The following is a 27,402-nucleotide window of genomic DNA, read 5'->3' on the forward strand; positions in this document are numbered from 1 at the left end:
GCGGTGCTCTAATGTCAACAGTCAAAACAGTCAATATAAAACAATCAATAGATGGCAATATTTTCTTCGTGAAGAGCGTAGCGGTATATTTTCAAAATCAACTTTGACCACAATACTTACATGATGGCGTATAAAAAGTCTCTTTGGTCATTTTTATCTTCTTAATTTGTTAATTTTAATTAATTGTAATAATGAACACGTATCAGCCGAGGTATCAGCAATTATATTATCCGTATTTACTTCACACCGGAATTTCCCTCCTTTCTTTAGAGGCTACACTAAAAAGACAACCGTTTTCCAAGGATTTTCAGATGATTTTTACTGATTCATGATGGATTTTCAATTTTTAAGGATTATCTTCTTTTTATTCGATTTTCTTGAGCCTTTTAAAGGATTTTTTATGATTTTGCAGATTTTGTTGAGGATTTTCTATCAATTTGAGGATTTTACTTAGTAAAATTCTGAAGGATTTTCTATAAATATTTGCCCCTCGCGAATATATTTAATTATTTGCTACAAATGTATTATCTCATATATTCCCCACAAAAACTCGATACCAATTTTCTACAATAAATTTTTTCCGTATACTCATTTTTCAGCATTTAGCTTACACTCTCCTGACGATTTTATTATTTTCAAGAACCATGGAAATTTGCCAAGTGAAGTGTGGAATTGCACATGTACAAGATCCGAAGGCGCTGTATATTTAAATCCTTTCAAATCAATGCATCATATCAAATTAATACATTGCGACATCTGTTAGTAATCATTGTTATCAAATTATACCAATTATTGTCTATAAATAGGGGCGGATTGCGCCTTTTCGAGTATTGTTTTGTTGACCATATCAACCATCGGACGGATATCAATAAAGAAGTTTATATTTGAAATGAAGATATTTATATTGAAGCAACCCCGAAGGCGAAATATATTCCAATTTCGTTCATGGTCCTTCGTTCGCCAACAGTGATAACCGGTGAAATGAAGTGAAATTAAATAAACCAATAATGTAATACAGTCCACTAAAATTACCCTAAAAAATGAAAAAAAAATCGTTCGAAAATTTCTTTGTCCGATACCGTTAATTTGAACCGTTCGTCAAAGTTAAGTGTTCGAATTAAAATAATTCAATAAAGGCGACAGTGATCGTTCCGGCCGCATAAACAAATAAATTAAAATACCGGCGACAGTGATACGTTCCGGCCGTATAAACAAATAAATTAAAATACCGGCGACAGTGATACGTTCCGGCCGCATAAACAAATAAATTAAAATACCGGCGACAGTGATACGTTCCGGCCGTATAAATAAGTAATTAAAATAACGGCGACTGCGATAAGTTCCGGCCGCATAATGAAATAAATAAAAATTAGATAAATCGACAGTGGTACGTCCCGGATTCTACATAAATAAATAATTTAAAAATAAAATAACGGCGACTGTGATACGTTCCGGCCCAACAAAGAAATAAATTTAAGACTAAAGAAAAGGCGGCAGTGATTTTGTTCCGGCCTCGAATTAAAACTAAACAACCAACCAGTCAACCAACCAACCTAACATCGAAAACAAAAACTAACGGCGTCAGCGATACGTTCCGGCCCAACATAAAATAAATAAAAATTAGATAAATCGACAGTGGTAACATCCCGGATCAAACAAATTACAATCTTCAACGGTAGCGAATATTTACCGCCAATCCAACATGAACGACATATATTATCCACATAAGCCAGGTGTGGAATAATTCGACGTACCACACTTTATGATAACGTTGCACAATTTTAAACAAAAAAAGTCATCTCGCGTGATGAAGGTGACGCGGATCAGATACGTAGGTGACACACCACACTTGATGAAGATATGGTGGATTTTCATCCAATAAATTCACTTTTCGTGATGATTATCGTCGCAAGCGATACTTTCTATGTGGAATCATCAGAAGAGGTGTGCTTCCGCGTATTCATTTTACAGACGTTCACGGTTAATCGGCTACAAACAGCAAAGGCATCGCCATCAAATTATCGAGTCCTTATTTTCTGCATCTTACCTTCTAACATTTTCTCGTCAGAGATCATCGCGTAGCTGTCTTAGTTCAACTGAATTCTGTGTATAATGTACACTTTCGATTTAAATAATTATAGTTACAGAAACAATTTGGATTGAAGTCTCTTTTCAATAACAAAGATAATCAATCTGCTATCGACCACGACGAAAATAGTTATTTGTTCAACGAGTGAAGAAAAATGGGAAATTGCATTTGGAGGGGAGAAAATAACTATTTTCTCGCATGAGTTGTGAAAGAATACATAACCAGCTCTACCTTTACATAACTCTGCAATATATAAGGCATAGCTAACTATCGAAAATACTTGGATCAAATCACTATATGCCTTCACTTCGGTGAACGGTTAAGGAAAGGTAATAGTAGATTATTCTGTTGGAATCCTCCGAATATCAGCGTCAGGACGAATAAAATGACTTAAGCTCAATCCGAATATGGTTTTATTACGAGCAATAGAATTTAGATGTAGTTTCCGAGAAAGTTCCAAACAGAATGAACAAAGTATGTTCACAACTTACTAGATTGAATATTTAGTAGATTGCTACAATCCAACACTCCTCCCCAATCTCGAAATATTCATTCTACACGTTAAATTTCCAGAATTAAACCAAATGCTCCTCCTGAATGTCGAATGATTTGAGTTGTTGCAGGAACACATGAAACCCACATCATTCCGACCATTTGATGTACTATGATTGATCACACTAACTTTCGTATAGCTGAACAATCAAGTTGAAATTTTTCTGTTAGTGCCACCAATGCAGCAAGCTCTCGTCTCTTTTATCCACAGATATGATCCATGAACAGTGCCGCATCCGCACGTATGAACATTGCCAAAGCCAGCGTCAATATTCAAACAACAGTTCCCATTGTCTCTATCTCCGTTCTTCTTACAAGTGAATCCTAATGTGACTACCTTCGTTTAAACTTGGAAGTTTACCGCCACCACTTGACTGTGCATCTGCACCGAATTTATCTTTAGTTGCATCCGCAATTTTACCCTCAGTTGCGTCCGCATTTTGCCCTTAGTTGCATCCGCATTTTGAATTTATTCTTGAACCAGATTGTTCCTTGACACTACCCACAATTGCTTCGTTTCTCTGTTTGTCGCTACTTTACATGCTCTTCATCTTCCGCTGCGACATCCACAATTCACGCCGTAAGTGTGCCTAAAATTTGAAATTTAAGTGAACGATTCGATGAAAAAGTGAACCGAAAAGTAAATTTCAATGCTTCCTTGTATGAAAATGACGCTACGTTAGAAAGACCTCCGCACTTTCCATTTTGAATTTCGACCACACTTACGGCGTGAATTGTTTTGTTTCTCCCGTTTCTCCGTTATGTGTCCGAAATTTGATTCTGTGCTTTCTCCCGATTTCCATAATAAAGCCAAATTTAATTCACTTATTATCCTGTTACTGGGCCCATAACCTGTTGGAATCCTCCGAATATCAGCGTCAGGACTAATAAAATGACTTAAGCTCAATCCGAATATGGTTTTATTACGAGCAATAGAATTTAGATGTAGTTTCCGAGAAAGTTCCAAACAGAATGAACAAAGTATGTTCACAACTTACTAGATTGAATATTTAGTAGATTGCTACAATCCAACACCTCCACATGTTTATTTAGACACCTGGGGAGTTATTGCATAAGCCGAAGGCGAACTTTTATTCTACTCGCTGCAAAGTAAACATGTGGACAGAGGTGAATACGCTATTTTATCTACCGACGGCGAAATAATAGCATTTTTTCACTGCTATTATTTCACCTAGGTAGATAAAAATATTAACTCATCGACTCATTTCATAATTTATAACCTGTTACAGACGACAAGCATATGACCAGTATTATTATCGGGTCTATTACTTCCTTCTATAAAAGTATTTTTAATCTGTTGATGTCAAATCTTGTACTTCATTCTTTTAACATGCATTTTACTATAAATAAAGGACCATACTACCCAGAAATTGTCATTTTTTTGTCGTTGTTATCTATAACAGATGACAATAAAACAATATGGTTCAATTTAAAAAGAAAACTATGATTTCCCGCAAATATAAAAGCACAGTCGCTACACTCTAGTCGTTTTTCGTGTTATTTTTGTTTATTTTTCTTTTCTTTTTTATTTCTTTTATTTTGAATAAATTTTCCGTTTTGCTCTTAGAAATATCACAAACTGTTCCAGTATCGATATTTAATGAGAGAAGTTTATCATACGAACCGATTGTAATATATTATTCTGTTAGCAATAATTCATTCTCGTCACCGTCGAGCCAACCAGTTATGCTTCGGCCTTAAACGTGAATGGATAAAAATATTTATATTGGCTTCACTTTTAATAAAGTACAATATTTTTGGTTGTTGAGTGTATATAGTGTAATGTGATGGAAAAACCAGTTTTTTGACAAGTGCAAAAATTGGTTGAAATTATCTCGCGCCGATTTTGCGTACCCGAGGTACATAACTTAAGTGAAAAAAAATAAAAATTGTTTTCATATATATGCGTGGCATGTAGATCTACATATACTTGTTTTAAGTGTACTCCCCATAACTACTTGTGTCGATAATGCAAATTTATTTAGTGAATTTAAAATTTATGATGTTTTAAATGGAGGTCAATAAAATATCACAATTCGACGGTGCATTGGATTAAGTATATTTGACCACGAAATAACGATATGGCACATTGTTGAATCGTTCTGCCTTTTTATTTTATTCCCAAAACGAATAAAAATTGAGTCACGTGTTTGTATTACATTTCGTTATTTATTTACGTTTTGTTTTTGTTTTCAAACTCACATGAGCGAAAAATATTCTGATGACTATTCGAATAGTCTCGATCCGCGATCATTAATTATATTCGAATATTTGCTGCTTTTAGTTTCAATGGAAGTTAGTCTACGAGCAATTAAATTCCATGGAATTTTGTTAATTATCGAGATTTGATTTTTTTTTCTCTCAAAAGATTTTAATTGTCTGATAATTGGTTGTGATTTATTCGTAAATGCATGGTGGTTACGCATACAACCTTCGAAAATTAATGCAATTAAATCCGATTCGCAGCTAATATACTTATCTGTTTGACTGTTTCAATGAGAATTCAATCGATTTTCAAAATTTAATCTTATTGTTTCTGAAAAAAAAAGAACTCAACTCATTTGTGTTTGATTGATGGTGGAACTAATATTTTAATGTTTTGTATTTATATAGACTTTACTTCTATTGATGTAACAGAATGATAGAAAATCTTTTACTTACTTTTATCAAACATTTTCATACAAAATATCTCATTTATTGATGCCGTTCGCTGTCGACAGAAGTTCATTCATTCATTTACCTTTCAATTTTACCTTGAGACAATATATTCAGAGTCATTTTTCCAAGTTCTTATTTATGAAAAAAATGCTTATTATGTCTTGCATTTTAACGAACTATTCTTTGCACTCAATTCGTGCAAGAAATAGGTAATGCAGTTGCTTTGTGACACTAATATTTCATGTGAAGTTCATTGTATCATTAGCAATGTTAGCAATATAATGCGAAAACGATGATACATCTGTAAGAGGAATTCTTCCCAATTGTAAGTTAACTGACACAAATCCAGACGACATATTTTTTATATACATTCCTCTCCTCCTTTATTCAATAGTAAAACGCTAATTGATTACTCAGAAATTACTGATAAATCGTGCTAGTATCGGTCACGTATATTAAAGATTCACATGACTAATCAGATATTTTATTGAATCCTTGTATTACGTAGTTAAATTAATTGTTCCAATGTTTATTTATCATAGGCCGTATAATAACTTGGGTATGTGGTATTTCAGAAAAAAAAAAATGATCGGAAACACTAATCACAAATTCTCAGCTACTAACATTGCACTGAATCAAGCACGAATAAAACAGAATTTGTAAGAGTGATCTCCTCGACATAGCAGCCAAAATCTACAGTCCAAGACAGATTCGTAAATAACTGTTGTAAGGCTGATATAATTCTACTGCAATTTCGCAATTTTATAATATAAATAGAGAGGTAGATTTTCCGGTAAAAACATCTTTTCGGTTCTATGCAACTAATAAGGAAGGACTGCCTCTGAAGATATTTATTATCTTCACAAACTGCAGGCATTTGGAGTTCTTTTAAAATCACATTGTTACAATAGATGTTGAATCTTTTACTTCATTAGTTACGACATTCTTTCTGCTACATAAGCCTCGATCTTATACATTATGTCGGTAAATGTTTCTTAGCCAGTGGTTCACTTCGATTTGATATAGTCATAAATTCGAACAAAGAAATTATTTTCACGCAATTGGTCTAAGTATACGACCTTTTTATTTGAGTTTTACAAGATTTTCAAGACTTTGTTCTATTTTATTTCCACATTCAACCTGCGAATACAGCAATAAATACATTGCGCTGTTATCAATAAAAAATATAAAAAAGCAATTGCCTATCTTTATCTTATCATTGGAAAAATTTAAGTAACAAGGTAATAAACAGTATAGAAATATAGTTAAAGCTATAGATATATACCAACCATATGATGTTGGTGTATAAGGTATATTTTTAGGTATTTCTAATTTCACATTAGTTCACTTGCTATCTTCAGATAGATTAACCATGCAAGTTTCGTGCGGTTAATAACGTATTATATTACATGCGGGCGATTATTCTAACGACGACAATACTAACTTCAGGTAGCTTACAATTACTTATTATGTTTATAATGAACTGACTGCAAAAACATGTGATTTGTAATGTTTATAGTGTATACGGATGGTTGTAAAATTTTGCGATTAGATTCAGTGAAGCTATTTTTGCTTGTGGTAAACGTAATATGAAACGCAGAAAATAATTTTGTACATTTTGAACTTGAGAATGCATTGAAATACGAAATTATATTAAAAATGTATATACATAGAGAGGAAACTAAAATAAATACAGAACGACTTGTTAACTAAGTACATGTTTGCATACCGCATCGGGCTTGTTAAAATTGTAAATTAGTGGTCGATGGAAATAGATTGCGCTTGTGAATTAAGCTGACACGATCATTTTTTGTGAATTAATTTCCTTTTACCACATAAACCAAACCAAATAAATCTCTGTGTACATTTTCTTAAAAAATTAACAGCAACGAGACATTAATGCTTTCGTTTTTAAGCTAATAAACGCTCTATTTAACGAGCGACCAAGTCCATATTTTACCAGGGTCTTATTAAGTAGCAGCAAAGTGTTATCGATTTGTTAAGAAAATTGAAGTACAAGATTTGAAATCAACAGATTAAAAATATGTTGATTGGTAGTAGTAATAGGGAAGATAATACTGGTCATATGCTTGCGGTCTGTAGCAGGTTAAAGTAACCACACAAAAATATGACTAGAATTTTCAATTTTCATTAAAGACAAAATTTGAACTTAATCAAAATTGTTCTCTACAGTGTAGCAATTAAATCTTTTTCAACCAAATCAGAACATCAAACAATCATCGGTAACGATTATATTTATTGCATCTTTCAACCTTTCCTCTCTACTCTAATTCAATTTCCATTTTTATGAAACAATTGGCATTCTTGAAACTACTGAACAATCATCGATTGGCTTTATACATTTCAGTGTAACATTAAGTGGGGCCCATGCCAATGTGTTCATAACTGGATATTTACTATTAAGTTTTAATAAATACTTACCATAACTTACAAAGTCGAAACGTATACCTGTTGCTCAGTGTATTTTATTTCACCACACTCGGCGGTATTGAGTGGTTTAAGCACAAGAATTCATGCTAAGTAAATAAATAACGATATGCTAAACACGTGAACAATTAATAAATATTGAATTTATTAAAAAAAAAGGTATTCATAGAATGAACCTAGACTTAGACGCACTGAATAATTTTTTTTGTTATCGTCACAACTTGTAAATATATAAATTTTGATTTCTTATCAGTCAGTGGAGAGCTTTTGTTCGGAAAAATGTGATGATAAGACACTAAAAATGCAGACAATGTTAAAGAAGAAGACACTAATACATTCGTCTTGAAAAGAAAAGTGGAAAAGTTTTAAACAAAATACTCTATCTAGTAAACGAAATTTAAATTAAAGTGAAACAAAATCATTATCTAAAATAAAAAAATATTGGAAAAACGAGTCAGTGATATTTCAAATAAAATTAGATGTTTTTTAAAATGTGCCGATGCTGTCAAAGGTGAGTCAAAACTATATTTAAGTTACAACCAACTTCCTATATTTATTAATTGTTACGGAATTTCATTGAGAATATATTTTGCTTATTTGATTATTAATAAGTAAAGACCTTTCAGCACAACTAAGAATTTAAAGTGGCTGAATGAATTCGATATGCAGCGCAATTTTCGTGTTTTTATTGATGAATCACTTGTTGAAGAAATTCAACATTTTGACTTGTTGATTGAAATGTCTCGTTCGCTCCATTATTTACAAATTAAAATTTACGCCTCAAATACCGCAATCTTTGTCGTGATCGATAATATTTAATTCGGGAAATTCCGCGACAAATGGAAACATCAAACTTGTAGGAAAATGAACTCCTCTCGCTGGCATTCCTCAGGTGGGTGTAAATCTTTCTCATCAGTTTCGTAGTTTTTTAATCGTTTAACAACGAATGCTCATCTTATTGCGTTTCTTATCAGCACAGAGATATTTTTCCTCGCTGACATACATCAATAACAATGCACAATTGTTTAAACAAATTGAGTCAAAGACAAATTATTTACCGGTGTTTCAGTTCGATGAATCAACTCACCGATATGGTCGCTCTAAAATGTTGACAAAAATATGTCAAAAAACAGATTCGCAAACTTGAAACTGAATATCGAAAGCACTTGTTACTTAACCCCTTACGGACGGACGGCTATTATCATCTGTTATTGAAAACTCCTACAAAAAAATGAGATCTAGCTAACGTCGTCTTCCTCTTACTATTTAAGGAAAGGGTTTTATTTTTTTTAAAATTGTTATATCAAACACTTCGATAGGATAAGGATGGGATAAATGGGTCGAGTCCGCGGGAAGTCCACCTAGGCCACCATGGGGTACTTCAATTGATATGCCTGTTGTCTGATAAAGGTTAAAGGTCTGTTATGATATCCACTACATTCTTTCAGTTATTTTCTAATTACGACAAAGCCACAGCCTGAGTTCAGTCCTTTATATGATTCATAATTGTCCATTTGCTGTCTTCGAAAAGATATTAAAGATTCAGTAGATGTATGCCATTACAGATATTTTTTTTAATTTATTGCAGTTGCTGGGAGGATTTTTACTGGAACTGCATAGAGGAAAAGTTCTGCTATGACGAGTCTATAGGTAAATGGTTGAACCATTCAATTAAATTTATAATAATTTGACTAAGATAAATAAATCTGCAACAGCAAACTACAATCCTGAAGAAGACGATTATTATACAAAAAATAGCAACGGATTTTTATCGACTGACACCAAACAGGAAAACAACAATTCACCGGTCTGTATTCAACCTGGTAATAGTCGCTTACAGAGAAACATATCGCAGAGGTGAGCCCACTTGAGAATGCGACTTTTCCATATATTTTTTTAACATTGCAATATTACAGTGCTAAAATCCATGAGGATGACTATCGTCAGATAGCAACAAATGGGCCCATGCTAGCACCAGAAATTTTGGCTGTATTTGCCAACTCACAAATTTTCCACGATCACCAACCGCTAAAGAAGGCTGTATCGCCATCAGTGCACGGAAAATCGCCGCTTGAAAATGATTCTAACAAATTACTGAAGCGATTGGAAGGTAACCAAATGTAATTCATCGATACATTTTTACTGAGAGATAGAAATAGTAAAACGAAAAAAACATTTTCATTAGACATTGTAGACAACGGTTTAATTTAGAAATTAGTTTGGATCAGTCAGACATTTTTTTTTAAATTGAAAGATAAGGCTAGCAGATCCTTTATGCATTAACTATCATAACTAAACGCATGTTGATTAGTCAAATCGTATATCACTCGACATAGATTGACTAAGACTGGCTTAGAGATATTAGATAAAGGAAATAATAAAATTATTGCTAAGTAATGTACTCATTCGAGGGCAATAAAAATTGGAGTATGAAAACTTCTGCAAAATTCATTTATTTGTTCTAGTCGGAAAACCTTACAAATTCTACTGTTTTATCATAATGTTTTCGGGTAAATCATTCAATTTAAGAATCATTGTTTGTTATGTTATATATTCTGTCATTCAAAAGACTGAATACTAAGATTGGTACAAAGGCTGTTTGTCTCTGCTATCGGATTCTTTTTCTGATTACTACATTTTAGTGACTTTAAGACCAAGATCACTTTCCAGAGCAATTGAACAAAATATAATCAACGATCGGTGCTCGTATTTCCTTAATGTTTCTACGAATCAAACTTTGAACGCTTTTTGATTCAGTTTTTTTTTGAATCACAGAACAATATAATCCGAAACATGACTCGAAAATGGATGATTTTAGAGATGCGTTGTAATTTCACTGTCTTAGTTGATCGATTCGTAAACGAAACAGAAAATCATTTTACATTTCGTCACACAAAACACTGGTCTGCACTTTTTATAATCTCATCATTATAATTCTCGGCATTTTTGATAATTGCATGTGGCTGTGGATTTATTTTTCAAAAATTTACCGGTGTCTAAAGGTAGGTGCCTGTAATAGCAATTGGAAGCTTTTTAGCAATAAAAATGTGTGTTGTAATGCATTAACTCTCAGCTTTTTTTATATATTTTAAATTGTATCATTCACTCATATGATGGGCAATATGTATCAGCAACTAATCCTATGTGAATTAACGGTTTTTAATCATTCAATACTTCAGACAACGCTTCACAGTGTAAATCGTATACAAAATTTTAATTGATGAAGGAAGAAAGCGTTGATTCTTTTACTGACTTGTTTTAAAACATTTTACGATGATCCTCCTGCACCCAACTAATTTATTTGTTGATATCGACCGAAGAGTTTGTAAATAAGCTCTCTGGTGAAGAACAAATCTCAATTTTGAGAAGTTATCTGTTTCGCTAAAAGCACTAAAACCAATCATACTGCACTGCAGCTAAGTACGTTACGATGTTATTCGAACGCAATGCTTACTTCTGTGAGCTTTTCGAAATTCCACACTTACATATTTCCGAAAATTTAAACTTTAAAGCTCGCAAAACTCAGCGAAACTAGTGTTGACTTAACAAGGCAAATAAAGATTTTCCTCAAAGTCATTCATAAAATGAAATTTAACCTTTCTCAGACGGCAAATATATTAGTCGTGGGTCTATCAATTTGTTTCATCTATCAGGTGTCATGAAAGTCATACAAAATCTTTAAATTATATTAACATCCATTTTGCCATCATTATAAGTTCACATGAGTCAGAGGTTGTCCGAAAAGGTTAACCTTTATATGTTTTGCCTTGCTTGCAGTAGAAAAGACGTTTTATAATATTTTTTTCTAATTTAGGTGATGGAACGTCATCTGCAATCAAATTCACCATCGAAGCTCCAAGTTCATCGAGCGGTTCGTCGTTGGGTGCATCAAAGCAATTCCCCTCCATCCCGGAAGTGGATGACGAACAAGACGAAATCGTTCTACGACCGAGAGCAAGCGATGACGTTCAAGTGTTCCGATCACCGTTGCTGAACAAGCGATTGCGAAGTGTGCAAAGTGTACCGTATTTTTCATTTCGGCCGGCAAGCGAAAATGACATATTCACCATATCGGGCACGAACTCAAATTCTATTGGTCAGATAAGTATGACACCGGAAATACCGTCGATTTCGTATTCAACGTTGCCAAAGAATTACGAAGATACTCCAACCATTGAGAAGTATAAGGAATCGGTCAGTTTGTATAGCATTCAAACGGCGAATAGTGTACGCGATTCCGAATTCGATTTTTCTATGCCAAGATATTTTGGAAAGTCTGATATTATTGCACAAAGTGCTGACAATTTAACGTCGCCGAAGAGTTCGGGTTTTCAATCGGGAGCGCAAGCAAAACGAGTGGAGAAAAGTAAAAGATTGAAATTGTTAAGAACCTCGCTACCGCCATTGACCATACATTTGGGGAAGAGCAACAAGGATAAGGGCATTGAATAGGACTGCAATTTATAAGTTTTGTACAGATTTTATTTGAGTAAGAAGACCACTGAAGTATTTTGCAAGTTGTACTTAACAGCAATTTAAGTTTTTAATTTGTGATACATGGAATGATTCTGTTTTGAAAGTTTTTTTTTTTGGTTTAAAACAATTTGTTCTAATTCGACGGTAAACCATTTCACAATTAAAATTGAAAGTATTGGGATTAAATAAAGAAAACATTTCAAGACAAACTTGCAACCGATTTTTCACTAGAATGATCAGCTCAGAAATATAGAAATCGACCCCGAAAAGTTGTCCAGAAAATGGTGTGACGTAGATTCTGCTATGTTATAAAATATTGTTATTACGATAATCATAGTTTAACGCCTCAAAAACTAATACCTTAAACATGGATGTTCTTGTCGTACGAACAATAAACAGAAGATAAGTTGATAAATAGTGATTCCGAACGCCTTCAGTTTTTTGCGATTTTTCTTTGATCCATGTTGTTTGCCATGAAAAGTTGTGAAGCATTTTTATCGATCGGATAATGGAAAATTGTTTGTCCTACCGGTAATGGCATCTTTACGGACGAATATCTTCGAAACTTCAAAATACTTTTGAAAAATTTCTTCTGTTCTGGTAAGTATGGCTCATTGGAAGAATTTAAACAAAAGAGTGACCCAGAAAATTCATCAACTTTGAAGCCATTTCCAATCAATTTTTCATAAACGTAGTACATAAGTGTCATTCGAAAGCTTCATTCAGTGCTCATCCGGCCATGCCCCATTTTCAGGAGCCTGAAATATGGCCTGGGGAAGTCATGAATGTCCTTATAAGGATTTTTTAAGTATTTTCTAGATCAATAAAGATACGAATATTATTTGTAGTGTTTCATCATGAAACTTTCATGCAAAGACATTTCATAAATACTTCCTCTCTTCTTCATTTCTGTTCAAGGAAATCTGTCTGTTAACTTTCTCTATGAAAATTGCAATTTACTTTTACAAAAGCTTTTTCGTGTGTCATAACTGTTTTATTGATCCCGTTTCTCGATAAACATCTTTTGTGACTATTTAAGGTGTAACTCATCTAAAACAATGTCTAATCCTAACGTTCCTACTACTTCTTTGTTCTAGACATTAGACATTCTCACGTTTTTGGTCATTGTTTCATCTAGCTTCTTTAGTTTTACCGAAATATTTCGATCCCTTAAAAAATTGGGCAACTAAATACTATAAAAGACTCGCAGGATCTCCACGGCGTTTGAAAACTCGTGAGATAAAAAATAATAAATTTGTTCCATTTAATCCATTTATTCCATATATCTCAGAACTAAGCCACTCACGCCGAGTTAATGAATCAAGACTACTCTATAAGATTACCTACTCTCTGAGGGGTTGTTATTTACAGACAGGACATTTGCACAATAATCATGTAAAGTGCCGTGTCTTGGACACAGCAAGAAATTTTTTAATATTTTCGCTTTGCTCCGAAGGGCGCGAAGGATGTTAGACACGGGTAGATACAGTTCCAGTTGAATAAAAGACTAATTATGACGATCTGTTCAATAAATATTTTGTAATTTTATTACTTTGAATTTTCCAAGAAATTACATGCCATTTTTGTGAATGCCATTTTTAAAATGAAACAATGAATTCAGCGTTTGCAATTCTTCAATTTGTTACATAATAATAAATTAGGATCAAAGAATTAGGAAAAAATAAAACAAAATCAACTAAAAATCCTATACATTTAAACATCTTAATAATTCTCACAATAAATAATTTCACATTACTTAGGTTTTCTTTGTGTGTTTTTAGATCATATAATTTCGGAATTTTGATTCAAATGGTGCGCTGTAAATATATGTAAATGAGATTTTAATTTTATTTAACATTCACTGATAACAACAACGAAAAACAAAGAAATTAATTGTAAAATCAAATGATTACTTAAAACGGTGCAAAGCTAAAAATAAATCTTTGATTATTGCACACTGCTAATAACGGTTGAAGCTTTTGCAAAAGCCATTTTACACAATTTACATCTAAATTGTACAGATCAAATCTTTCTTTTTTTTAAATAAAGATTTTCGTCCCGGTTTGGTGCCGGTATCAAGTAGTTGTTGTAACTCTTTAATCTTTCACAGACGGCTAGTATGTCACCTGTATGCTCGATTCTTCTACTTTTTTATGATCTATAAGTCATTTCAACAAGCTGTTTTTAAACAATCAAACTTTGTATGCATGGAATCAGTACCAGTGTCATGTCTATCATAAACCGATGACATGACCGTCTGTAAAAGAATAAAGCTAATAAAATTAGTTTAAGTTAAAAATGCTGATTTAAGGTACCTATTCTGGTTTACTTATGATTATTGCACGTTATTGCATTGGTTCATTGACGAATACAATTAAATTATAATGCACGCGAATTACGGCTCTTACGTCGTATATCAAATACATTTAAGTTCACTAACGGGACACGCCAAAAAGCCAGCGAGAATTTTGAAAAACTACGAATATAAATTGAATAACCGTAAGTCGATATGAGCGTTATGCTCTTCCATTAGAATTAATATTTTTTCGTTTAATTTATTCAACGACTTGAATGGCGACGCCCGGGAATGAACAGTTATTATTTACTAAAAACTATTGAATTTTTATATAAAAAAATCTTTACAAACGTTCCCTATTTGACTCCTTCTAATGTAAATCATTTTCGTTCTCGAATTTCAAACACTATTGCACTGCGTACGAAGACTCCTCTCTATACTGATAAGATTATATTGCATTGCTAGTCTAAATTTAAATCAAATTTTATCTAAATTGACGTCTACCACAATTTATTGTGATAAAATTTCAAATCAAAATATCCTTGATCGGTTAGTCCTTCCGATCCGTTGGACAATGTCGACACAGCATCGGTATTGTCAACTTGTAATGTCTTACCGATCGGTCGATTGATTTTCAAAACTCCGAAACTTTCCGGCTCTTCTTGATCGAATTCCATTTTGTCGGTGGGTGATACAGCGGCACCCACATTGTACGATATGTTCTTTAAGCCGGTATGCTGTTTCGACAATGGAAAATGATTGGGTTTTTTAATGTGAATCGGTTCGACGAACTCTTTAACATTGACCTGTTCTTCGAATTTAACTTCTTTAAATTCCTTTTCGCGTACGGGTTCAATGTTCAGATCAATGTTGTTCACATTTTGAATCATTTCATCAAGTTTCTCTTCGATTTCGACTTGAATTTTTTCGTCCATGTTGTGATGACAAATTAGATCATCGTCAACGTAGTCATCGTGGTGGATGATATAGTCGACGCGGGGACTGGAATGTTTTCTTGGTTTTTAAATTCAATTTGGCTATCGTCATAATTTTTTGTTTTTGGCATTTTATTGTTTTGTTATGACAAAAAACGTAAAAATGAAAGTAAAAATTTTGAACAAAATTCTTTAAAAATGATAAATCCAGCGAACCAATCAATGATATTTTTCTTAATGTTTGATTTTTGTCTTGAAAACGTTCAAAAGTCTGAATGATTTTAATGGACACAAAAAATACAAAAAGTACAAAAAACCGTACACAAACAATTTAATGATAATAACACTCCAAAAAAATATGATTTTCTCTCTCTTTCTATTTTACATACTGAAATCAAAATTCTGCTATTAAATTTCTGAAAATAAAACACAAACAAAATTAAAAAGAAAATCTCACCAAACAGTTGGAAAAATAAAACAAAAATGAAAGCAATTTATGTATAGCATTGTGACTGACAACAGAAATTACAGCATTTTATAGCTAAAATTAATATGATCTCCATTCGTATTACCTATTTGGTTCAGACGCCATCGCCGTCGTTGAAGGTGTATTATGAATTATCTAAAAGAATAGAGAAATTACCTCCATTAGCCAATGATTTTCTTATAAGGACAAAAGGACAAATACACAGTGTAAAAAAAGAAGTGCTTCACATTCAGTCAATGAGATCATTCAAATGCAATAGTAGTTTGTAAAATCAGAGGGTGGCTCACAAGTTATTTTCCTAACGCATGCTAAAAGGATTTTTTTTATAGCGAAGTAGAAGTTTCCAGCAGAAGCTGGAAGGCGAGCTCTTGAATCGAATTCGCTAAAAAAAATCCTTTTAGCATAAGTTAAGAACAAAGTTTTTGAAAAATACGACGTTATGTTAACACTGCACTGGTTAGGAAACATACGTTAGCTTTACAGGGAGAAAAAAGTTATGATTCCACACCAAATTTGTTTTACGCAAATGAAAATGTAGATTTTTTAATTCATTCTTGTAGCGAGCGCGTGCCTCAGCAAAATTCAGAAAATCTAGATTTTCATTTGTTCAACGAAATTCTTAAGGAATCAATCACAAACCACAAAAACTCTCAGAATCCACTAATAAGAAAACATGTTGAATTTCACTTTTCTCTCACTATAAAGATGAAATATTGCAAAAATTTGGTTTTGTGCTTTATATCGAATGTCAACATCCCGTCTTGAGCATCCGACTGAATATGTATGTTGGTGATACCTTCTGTGAAAAATCTACACCGCGCTTCCATATACTTCCATATCAATTAAACAAGAAATGCATAAAACTCAGCTCATCAACTATATAATTACGAACACTTGTTGCTTTGTAAAAAACCATAAACATTTATCTTATGCATATGAAGGTGTAAACAACAGTTCGTCCTTTTAACGACTGACCATTAAAAACAAGAATTGCATAAGAAGCTTTCCTTTTTAATTTCATTTTTACACACACTCGTTGAAGTAAGTTCACGTTACTTGAAAGCTCAGTTCGAACTCGCATAATAATTTTAAATTACTGGACGTACAGCGGTAGGAAACATATACAGCTAACAATCACAATATAATTGGATATGCATATATGACCAACACATTATGGGTAAAATTACAGGTCAATTTGGTGCAGAAATAATAAATTACGCTTGTGTAACATGTACGTTAGATGTGTACGTTTTGCATATGCAAAATTTATGGCAAAGAAGCACGAAAGGAATTTTCACTTTTCAACGATTTCCGGTGGACGGACAGTGGATTCTAGACCAAACAAAAAAAGAGAGTGAAAGTCCCTTTTTTTGACTGCATAATGGAATTTGTGCATTTTAATGCTTTTGTATAGATTTGCAGTCACTTTCATTTATTGATTTCTTTTTAAGTAGCATGCCATACATTATGTTCCCTTAAACATTTCAATAACAAAAAGTTCATTTCCTGACGGTTTGAGTGGCACGGTTGACATACTTTAAAATTCCACATACAAAAATGTGTCAATTGTCCTTCAATAGAAATCGATTTTTTAGAAAACAAAAATCAATAACAATGGGAATTGTCGTCCAGCACATGTACAGGTTTTTAAGGGAACCATTAAATTATAAATCAAGGGAAACAGATGTGTGGTCACACTCTTTAGTTAAATTATTATAGACTTGTGATGGACATCATTATATACCTTCATTCAAATGAATAAATAAAAGGAAAATCGTTCGGTCGATCTATGGCCTATACCAATGTAAAAATGAAGTGGATTGTAGTCGTAACTGAACATTTTCCAACGATACCACATGGACGAGGACGTTAGATAAGGGAACATTATATTCGCGGTGTCCGTATAAGGGGCAATAATTTATGGTATTCAGTTCGGTCTTCAAAGAGTGCAGGTCAGAGGTTCCTAAAGGACTATCGGTGGAAAGCAGTTGTACAGAAATTAAAACAATCATAAAACTTACTGTCATATTTCCGGCCAAGACATTCTTTAAATCGATTTTTCACACCATGAAGCCATGATGGCTCATTTTTGGCCAAATGAAGAAAAATGTAGATCTGGTGTGAAAAATCGATTTAAAGAATGTCTTGGCCGGAAATATGTCAGTAAGTTTTATGATTCTTTAGGACTATTCGATATGTTGTGAAATTGAAATAAATTTCAAACATTTTTCGAGTCATCACCTTTCGAATCTCTTTTTTTTCCCAAGCTCTAACTTTGACAGTACAGGTAGTTTTCAGCTTAGAATGTAAATTGCGGTTATTTCACCAACCTTTAGCCTGCATTAAGAAAAAGCAACCGAAACCATGCACAAAAACTGACCTGATTCATGCTGCAAGTTGGTCGTCCCGCTCCGAATCGTCCAATTGGAGCATTTTGTATAGCTGGTAGACACGGCGAACTAGTTTTTGACCGAATATTTCGCTTCGCACTTTCGTCACTAATAAAATGAGGCCCGAATAAAGCGGTGTTAGGACTGTTAGATTTTGAAAATTATATTGAGGTTCAGTAAGTAATACGTGAAGCGGCGCAGCATGAGGAAAAAAGTTAATTTTTATTAGTGATGGATTATTTGAAGTTATTTAAAATAGAGGAAGCTCCACAGAATGTCGGAAAGTCATAAAAACAATTCGTACCTGGCAGTTATATTTAATCTTCGATCATCCAGTTGTTGTGGAAGTTGTGATGCGCTGAAAAATCCTTCATAAACAACGAAGTTGTTCATTTGGGGTATTGTTCTCTCAAGACCTGTTGATTTGATTCGTGTAAACAAACGAAGCGCATTTGAAACTAATTTCAATTGACTCACCGTAATGTTTCTTTAGAAAACCAACCAATTTCTCGGATGGTCGATCAATAGCCAGTTTCGTTGGATTGATTCCCTCCGAATCCAACATTGTTTGAAATAATTGTTTACCAAGTCCTGATCGCTGTCGTGATTCATGCACATAAAAGTCGAGCACACACGGTGCGGACACTTGTTTTGTTTCTCCATTCGGATCGAAAACATATAAATTTTTCGTGCCAACTTTTAATAGTCCCGTGACTGCACCACTGAAAGATTTGTAATGCAAATGAAAAGATGGAAAGCAAAGAATTTTAAATTTTTTTTAAATGAAATGTGTCGTAACAAGTATACTGAATCGTTGTGACATGATTGATTTCTTTCCGCAGCTTGGAAAATTAAATTGCTATACGCGTACCTACCCTACCATCACCTCATAAATCATGGCATTTAATAATGAGAACCACACATAAAATCAATAGCTTAAGTATATGTTTCGAGCTACGCTATCAAAATATATAACTAGAGAAATGTAAAATGTAATACACATCATAAATGTGCTGAGTATGGTCATGTATTAGGCTCAGTTAGCTAAGAATGATAATTTGTGGGTGAGATATTTTACGCCTTAATTGATTAAAAGACTGGATTAGTAACTTTAGAATAATCTATGCATCGCTCAAAGAATCATTAGTCGTAATGATTGAAGATATTGTAAACTAAAATGATTAGAAGGATCCTGTCTTCATTAAAGTAAAATGAATAACGAATTGGTTGTATATAAGAATATCTCCAGGTCAGCGAGTTCAATATCTCTATGTACTTGTGTTACGACTAATCAGTCATCACCCCACAAATCCTTCACAAAACATAAAAGTATAACAGAAATTGGTGACACGTTCAAATACTTGGTTCGGATAATATCTGATTACTATGCCGTTGGGTCGTTCATGTAGAACGTATACAACTAATTCTACAAGAGTTTTGCACTTTAACGAAAATATGTTCCTTTTGTGAATGCATGATAAACAAGCACGCGATTTTGTTTTTGAACAAAAATCTTTATTATTTTAAGTATAAAAGTTGCAGTGTTGTTGAACTGATTATTGTGGAAGTTATAGTGTGCTGCTATTTGCTCGCAAGCATTCCTAATTAAATTGAAAGATAAACTTACTTTTTCCCGATGTTTTCACGAAGTAGGTAAACGACTTGGTCGGAATTTCTAAGTTTCTGTGCGGTAGTCACTGCCCTAGTTAGGCCTTGAGCGCGTGCAGACGATTCACCCATTTCATTAATAATTTCGGTTATTTTAGATGTTGTGTCTCTGTAAATGGTTGCATGCATAATAGGGATTTACACATCGGTAATTGAATATTCCGAAAAAAAAGTTTGCTTACAATATGGTACGCCTGTCTCCGTGAAATCCTAGAGGTACAAGATTGTTATCAACCTTTATGATGTCTGTTTTAAACAGTGGCGCCAAATTAAATCTGAACTCCATGATACTGAATATTATGGTGTTGTCGTGCTGCTTATGATTCCTGTTTGAAATAAATAGTAAATCGAATGTCATTACTATCGTATTATTGGACAGTCAATGAATTTATAGTTGCTACGATCAGACTAAACTTAAGTGACTGCCAATTATGAGTTCTGAACGTATACGATTAGTTTTCATTCAAAAATTGAGGCTGTAAATTGAATGTTCGAAAATCCAATCCACCTTTTCTAAGCGAAAAGTTTTGAAAAGTTTCATAACTAGCGGTACAAACGGCAAGTCATATTCCATCGGCGAAGACGACAAGAACCAACTTCTGGCTAGTGTTCTCTTATGTATAGCCGAATGTAAAGTGTAGATAACAAATGAAGTAACAGATTTAATGATTTCGTTCGATACGCTTGTCACTTCTTAAAAAAAAAGACCTGGAGCTATAGACTAATTATTTGACCATTTAAATTATTCAGCTGATACAGTTCATGTTCATAATTCATTGAAACATAACCATGAATTAAAAGTTGGCCTAAGTAAACAACCAGTAATTGAAAAAGAAAGTTTTTGATGATAAATCGTCAAGTAAAACAATAGTTTTACGTATTATTTGTTTATTTATTTACTTTTTTTCTACATGAAAACCAATTTTAATTTTCTATGCTTGCATATGAAACCATCATTAAAAAGTGTGTAATTCGAGCGAAAGTATACTGATACCAAAACCAAACTGTATTTTTATGAGATGGTTTCACAAGCGAGACACATCGCTAAATAGAGTGAAAATATTTTTGTTTGCAAGAAGTTTCAAATACTGTCGAGTTACCAAGTCAATTGTCTCTAAATATATAATGCTTCCCAAACTTCACGATTTAATTTTAACAGAAAGCCATAAAGATTGTTATCGATACCGAAACTACCCATAATACCAAGCAAATTTTTGATGAAGTAGACTTTTAATGTTACGATAGAAAGCAATGGGTGAAGAATAGTGAAAAAGGAAACTTATAAAATATACCTTGCTTACATTTTCTTGAAGGGTATAATGTCGGTCGGTTTCGCATAAAACAATATCAATTAATGAAAATATATAAGTTGGAACACGAAACCTTTTAATTATTACAGACGACAATGTCGGGCAACGAAACATAATATTTACAAATTATTCGAGGCTACCAGAAACTGTGGCTTGTGCTACCACGTTGGTCTCTACGTGAATTTCGAAGAAAACCATATTTTTTTCGGTTAAACACATCATAAATAACCCATTTATATTCATATTATAAGTGTATCGTACACACGCACTGAGATATATTTTTAGTACTAATGTGATAGTGTGTTATGGAGGTATATCGATTTTGTTTTACTATGCGTAAAAAATTAAGTAAATGTAAACTGATTTTATGAATGAACATTTAAAAAGCAGCGAAAACTAATCATGAATAAAATTTGGTTTAATACGAAATCGATATTTATGTATATAGATAGATACATATATGGTACGGATTCTTGCTGTAAACTTTTATTTCACCAAACCCATAACCGATTCTATGTATGAGAAAAAAATCAAATTACTATATTGTAATCCAATACCGCATTAAGAAATTTATTCAAGGCGAACAACTTTTTGTACGGCTATATATGGCGTGTGATATAAGGTTGAGAGTGTTTCGCAATAGGGTTTTTTGTTCATTGTAAATTAGCCGTTGAATTAGAATTAAAGATCTTCTGAACGGTTTAATGAAGTAGTGAAAGTATTCAGCAGCGTTGTACATGAAAAATTACCTATTGATCCTCTGTCAATAATGTTGTTAACATCGCACTGACAATTTTTTTAGAATAATGTCAGAATATATATTTGTTGGCCAATGCAACACTGCAGCCAAAACCCGCTTGGCAACATTTGCCTATGTCTAGAATAAAAATGAATCAAATATCGGTAAACGCGTTTGGGACCCCACCTAATTCAATAACGTTGCCGGCTTTGAAAATTATTTCAGTTTTCTAAAATCGTAAATTTTTTTTACTCATACGACATCTTTGGTACACATGAACATGCAACATTTAACATTCAATTATCTAATTAGTCTTCAATCATCAAGCAAGTTTTTTGTTTGTCACAAAATATCAAGACAATTTAGCTACTATAATTGGACTGTCAGTTAATTTGTTGACATCGACGACGATCGAACGTACACGGTCATCAAAGGAATGAAGTATTATGTGACATGGATTTGATAGGTTTGTAGTCTATATATATAGTGTCTTCATGACTTGTGAAATTAATTTAATTAATTAGACCATCCAAAACCGATTTTGTTTTATGTATTGTCATACTGTACTGTTACAGACTTGGACAAAAATACAAATGAAAGTAGGAACATAATCATTTACTCTAAGCTACTCTCCTAACTCTTCCTGACAAATCTAATCGTACACAGATGAAACCATCATCTATCAACTGTTATTAGAAGGCGTTCTCATATATCAAACTTCATCTGAAATATCGATATACTTTAACATTATGACTTCAAAGACGTTTAATTGGATTGGATCGGATGAAAGGTCTTCACTAAAACGTAATTGTTGGTGTTACACAATCATCTAATTTTTTCCACTTTGTTTTGCGTTACTTTTATGAACATTACGGTAATAATAATAATAACTTCGATCAGAGGAGAACGACCTATAAAAGTTGAGAAAATAATAATTGGAAAATAATCGTTCAAAGTGGGCACTACAGTTTAATTACAATGTTTTATGAAAAGTGAAATACGAGAAGAATTGATGAATGCTTAGAGCAACCAGATGTTCAACATTTATCATATGAAAAATGAAACAACTGGCAGAGGTCTCATCGTAGACAGGCGTTTCGAGGTAGATACTAATTGATAAACTTATAAGGCATCACACTTTGCTCAGAACAAAAATTAAATCAGACTTCCATGTACATTACAATGGTTTTACATTGAAAGAAGGACCTAAAATACGTGAAAGAAATACCAGTACGTGTCACGAAAAAAAAAAATTATCCAAAATGAATGGTAAAGGAATTACCGAATTAAATTTTGATTCATTCGAAGTGAAATTTTGTTAACTAATCATTGAATGACATCATCAACATTACAAATTAATAGGTAGGTAGGTATTACAAAGTTCAAAGACACGTACGATTACTATAATGAATTGTCAATATTTTTTTTGTTACTCTGAATAGAACATAAACGTGGTCTACGAAAATTGACCCGTTCAATTCATTTTTATTTTAAATAAAGAAAAAAGAAAGACGAAGTGAAAAAATAATTAAAATTTTCCCCAGCGAAAATTCAATTGAAATCTTTCTGTTAAATTAAAACAGAAACTTCTTCGGATCACTGTGTTAAAACTGTATGCTGACGTTGATGAGTAATGTTATGTGATCCAGTTTCACAGAGTATTCTTCAAATGCTGTTCATTCACCATAACATTATTCAACCATCATGAACGACATAGAACCATCACCATCTATGTACTTCTGGTAAATGTTCGTGTATTTCCATTATAATAATTATTACAAAATATAGTTATCGTGTTCAGTGTTCAGCAAGCCTACATCAATTTGCGAATTATAAAAAAAATATTTCTACAAAACTTACTTGTGTATCTAAGATAATTTCTACTTTTTTTAGCACTGCTAACAAAATGTGAAACGATATGGCTAAGTGAAATAACAAATTGGTAATGTTATAGCAAAAAATTGCTCGGTCGGACGAGATGAATTGAGAATATATTTTTTGGTACGAAATGCCGGTAATGTGGATGTGGGCTTGCGCCATTAACGCCAAGAGATTCACATATAACACGAATATGGTTAACAAGCGCATGCACAATGAAGCGATATTTATATTTTAATATAGAAACTGGGTGTTTCAATTATAATAATGATTGTAGTGATTGCACCCAAAAAAATGAAAAATTGCGGAAGAAGCAGTTAGGTCTGGTGGGTATATAATTCTACACTATATTTGGTTTTTGGCGAATGAACGGTGAATTGTCGTTATCAATTTCAATCGAAATGGAATAATTTTAGAGGTAAATACACCTGCCGTTTCCATAAGGTTCACGGACAGCAAAAGCCCAAATTATTGCAACTGGCTAGAGATCAGCTTTCAAAAGTTTCTTGTTTGACCCGAACCTAACCTGAACCTGAAATTTTTGTTATTTCTGGTGTAAAAATTTCCGGTTACCCGAACCCAACCAGATTCATCCTCAAAATTTCAGGTTCAGATTAGTTTCGGGTCAAACCTGAAAGTAAAAGTAAGAGTCGAACCAATTCAGATTCGTTTCCGGTTCGGGCGGAACCCGAAATCGAAAATTTCAGGTCAGGTCAAGTTCGGGTTATACTCATTGCGTTGACGATTGTTATCTTTCATCTATGGATAGAAAGCTGAAACTAATTTAGCTCAATCCAGTTAGCTCCCTAGCAAACAAAATAACTAGTGAGATAACTAACCTCTAGGGAATTAACTTAACTCGGTCGTGTTTCAGCAGGACCAAACAAGGGAAAGAGACCTTTAAAATATCTTGAACAATTCCTAAAATAGCCTTGTTGTGCATAGTCTATTGTATCCTTAAACAATAGTAAGTGCACCGTTGTACAAACGTAACTGGTAATTTTATAAAATATTTATTCAGCGACAATTTTATTGACATTTAAATCAATCGATAGAACTTAATCAATAATTGGTTGAACCACCCTGTACTGTAAGTATATGTCTATGTCATTGCTATAATAGATGCATTTTTAGTATGTTATGTGCGATGACTCAATATGCATGAACTTTCAGCGAATATTAATCACGTCCTAAGTTCCGATAACGATAATCGGTGATTTTATCTCTTTTTAAAGAATTATTCTTTGATAAGTATATACGAGAAAATGATATCACGTTGACATGTAGTAACTACGTTTAGGTTGCATAAAAAAGCACATCATTTGTATTTGTACGGCTTTATTAGGCAACCATCACCATATGATTTCGTGTGGTTGTTTATTTATTTGTTTGTTAGAAATGTACCTACTCACTGCCAACAGTTGTGATAAATTCTTCATGTTTTCGTTACAGCAACCACTTCATTCATTATTCAAATTAATTGCTTATTACTGCCATATGTGAATTGAATAAGAAACTGAACGAAAGTAACAGGTAATCTTAAGTAACATATTAGCATTATGTAGATCATTATGTATGAACTTCTCTATGAATTTTTAATTATTCGATGAGTCATTCGTACACCACACAGTCTACAAATGGACACAGACTATTCTTGGTCAGAAACAAGAACTCCAGCAGAGTTCTCCAGTACTTCTTAAAATGTAAAATGAAAAAAGTCGCTTTCATTTAAAGTAAATGTAAACTCAAAAGAGGTACCTTAAATATAGATTCCTCGTTTATGTTTATAATATTTTGGAACACTGTCGTGACGAGTGAGATTTTAACACTTATTTTTATCTCAAATAATGGCTTAACGTACGTGATTGATAACCACTGTTTAAACTGGGTGAGGTACTATGAGATGAAGTGTTTCTCTGCCTAATTGCTTTAAAATGGCAACAATTACTCGAATAATGACACCAGATAAGATTTTAAACATTGATAAAAACAACTGACATTTTTTTATCAGACATATGGAATATTTGTTACACCTAATCGTAATTGTTTGGCAATACCGAAGAGACAATAAATGTGTTGTTGGCATTCAACTTCATGAAAAACATTGCCTAACGTTTACAACATTACAGTCACCTACTTTTTCCAACCATAAAATAAATGTGTGTTTTTGAAGTAATAAATGTAGGAAGAGACCAAGGGGCAAGACCAAGAGTATGAATAAAGAACGAATACAACGAATCACTTCCTTCAACTCAACACTGAAGATTTTCATATTGCTTTCCATAAATAAATTAGACCCTTCGTATCCAGAGAGCATTCAATATGTTAACAATACTGTGCCCACCAAATTGTGCACTATTCAATCGAAGGATCAGCCTTTTGAAGTAGTTGCAAAACTTGTTGCAAAAAATATTTTCCTTTCACGAATTTTGCAACTACTTTGACAACTACTTCAGGTTGCTCCCAGTCGTTTGAAGTAGTTGCAAAAGTTGTCGCAAAAAACATTTTCCTTTTACGAATTTTGCAACTTCTTTTGCAACTACTTCAGGCGGGTCGAAGGATCAAACAATGTTCTCTTCTATTCTGAGAGGTCAGGTATACGTACTCTACCTACTGTTAAGATGAAAACAAAAGCTCTTTCTCGACCATTTCGTGTTAATTATTTCCACATAAAATTACTGAGCTTTCGTTGCTCCATTAATGTCGCGAAAGAATTAACAAACATTTTATTTTCGGAATGTTGGTAAATTATTGTCGGAAAAAACCCAGCTAGAATTCGTTATGATTTCCTAGTTTTATTGGTTAATAACACGCAAAATATTGGCTATAATATCCAATGTTTTGCAAGTTAGGCATATTGTTTACTAGTTTATTGCCCGAAAACCTGATGACACACAATTCGATATTCTCAAAACCATACAGCACACTACACGCATTCCGAAATTCACCTGCAAGCATTTTCTTTCGCAACAGTAGGTATAAATATGAAGTGAATATTGTGATCAATGAAACTCACTTAATAATTCAAGAAAAAAAGCATCTTGACTCGAGTCACTTCCGTAAATGGTATAAGAAGGATGTCATGTTAAATAATTTAATATCTACCGAGGGACAGGTCGCTCACGCATTTATAAAATTATGAAACTTTTCTGTATGTTTTCCACCAAAAGCTATCCTATACTCATACAAATTTTGCTGGTGCTAAAACCTACCTTTTCTTACAATATTATCCGTGAAAATTTAGATTCAGGTGTTTGACACTCACTCAAATACACGTCTACGTTTCACATAAACACTTCAGTTTTAATAATTTCCTCAATTAATTTTACTATTTCTATCAACAATAAATACACCTAGAAGAGTTATTAATACGTACACGCTTTATTCTTGAAGTTAACTCTCACACTGAGTCACTCTAAAGTTTTTTTTTGTTTGTTTGTTTGTTTATTTTTTAT

General features: G+C 33.0%; 2 protein-coding genes across 9 annotated transcripts; one reads left to right on the forward strand and one right to left on the reverse strand.

The window, feature by feature from the left end:
* Positions 1–4,337: 4,337 nt before the first annotated feature.
* On the forward strand, positions 4,338–12,451 carry LOC119082183. 6 transcript variants are annotated; one of them, XM_037191605.1, is made up of 6 exons: positions 4,338–4,679; positions 8,022–8,279; positions 9,357–9,418; positions 9,484–9,625; positions 9,685–9,878; positions 11,583–12,451. In XM_037191605.1, exons 2-6 carry the CDS (start codon positions 8,248–8,250, stop codon positions 12,218–12,220), a joined length of 1,068 nt encoding a protein of 355 aa, XP_037047500.1. In that variant the 5' UTR covers positions 4,338–4,679; positions 8,022–8,247; the 3' UTR covers positions 12,221–12,451. The 6 variants fall into 6 exon arrangements, with proteins under 6 accessions (XP_037047500.1, XP_037047494.1, XP_037047498.1 ...); XM_037191599.1 differs by having other exon boundaries at positions 4,338–4,521; XM_037191603.1 differs by lacking the exon at positions 4,338–4,679 and adding an exon at positions 4,695–4,718.
* A 1,304-nt stretch (positions 12,452–13,755) lies between these two features.
* On the reverse strand, positions 13,756–27,349 carry LOC119082181 (alpha-tubulin N-acetyltransferase-like). 3 transcript variants are annotated; one of them, XM_037191597.1, is made up of 8 exons: positions 27,160–27,349; positions 20,203–20,346; positions 19,980–20,129; positions 18,830–19,074; positions 18,657–18,768; positions 18,343–18,460; positions 16,048–16,097; positions 13,756–15,542 (listed from the first exon to the last, which is right to left on the reverse strand). In XM_037191597.1, the coding sequence occupies exons 2-8, from the start codon at positions 20,304–20,306 to the stop codon at positions 15,041–15,043; spliced, it is 1,281 nt and encodes a 426-aa protein (XP_037047492.1). In that variant the 5' UTR covers positions 20,307–20,346; positions 27,160–27,349; the 3' UTR covers positions 13,756–15,040. The 3 variants fall into 3 exon arrangements, with proteins under 3 accessions (XP_037047492.1, XP_037047490.1, XP_037047491.1); XM_037191595.1 differs by having other exon boundaries at positions 18,343–18,496; XM_037191596.1 differs by lacking the exon at positions 27,160–27,349 and adding an exon at positions 23,930–24,073 and having other exon boundaries at positions 18,343–18,496.
* Between the last annotated feature and the right edge of the window lie 53 nt (positions 27,350–27,402).

Source organism: Bradysia coprophila, unplaced genomic scaffold, assembly GCF_014529535.1.
Source record: "Bradysia coprophila strain Holo2 unplaced genomic scaffold, BU_Bcop_v1 contig_391, whole genome shotgun sequence".
NCBI lineage: Eukaryota > Metazoa > Arthropoda > Insecta > Diptera > Sciaridae > Bradysia > Bradysia coprophila.

What these genes read in the sequence shown, in the direction of transcription:
- LOC119082183 (XM_037191605.1), top strand. Translation starts at nt 8,248, where the DNA reads ATGTTTTTTAAAATGTGCCGATGCTGTCAAAG. An exon ending in CAGAGAAACATATCGCAGAG is followed by an intron (nt 9,626 to 9,684) that starts GTGAGCCCACTT and finishes GCAATATTACAG; the next exon opens with TGCTAAAATCCATGAGGATG. An exon ending in ATTACTGAAGCGATTGGAAG is followed by an intron (nt 9,879 to 11,582) that starts GTAACCAAATGT and finishes TTTCTAATTTAG; the next exon opens with GTGATGGAACGTCATCTGCA.
- LOC119082181 (XM_037191595.1), bottom strand. Translation starts at nt 20,306, where the DNA reads ATGGAGTTCAGATTTAATTTGGCGCCACTGTTTAAAACAGACATCATA. An exon ending in TTTTCTAAAGAAACATTACG is followed by an intron (nt 18,769 to 18,829) that starts GTGAGTCAATTG and finishes TCAAATCAACAG; the next exon opens with GTCTTGAGAGAACAATACCC. An exon ending in ATGGCGTCTGAACCAAATAG is followed by an intron (nt 15,543 to 16,047) that starts GTAATACGAATG and finishes AAAACATTCCAG; the next exon opens with TCCCCGCGTCGACTATATCA.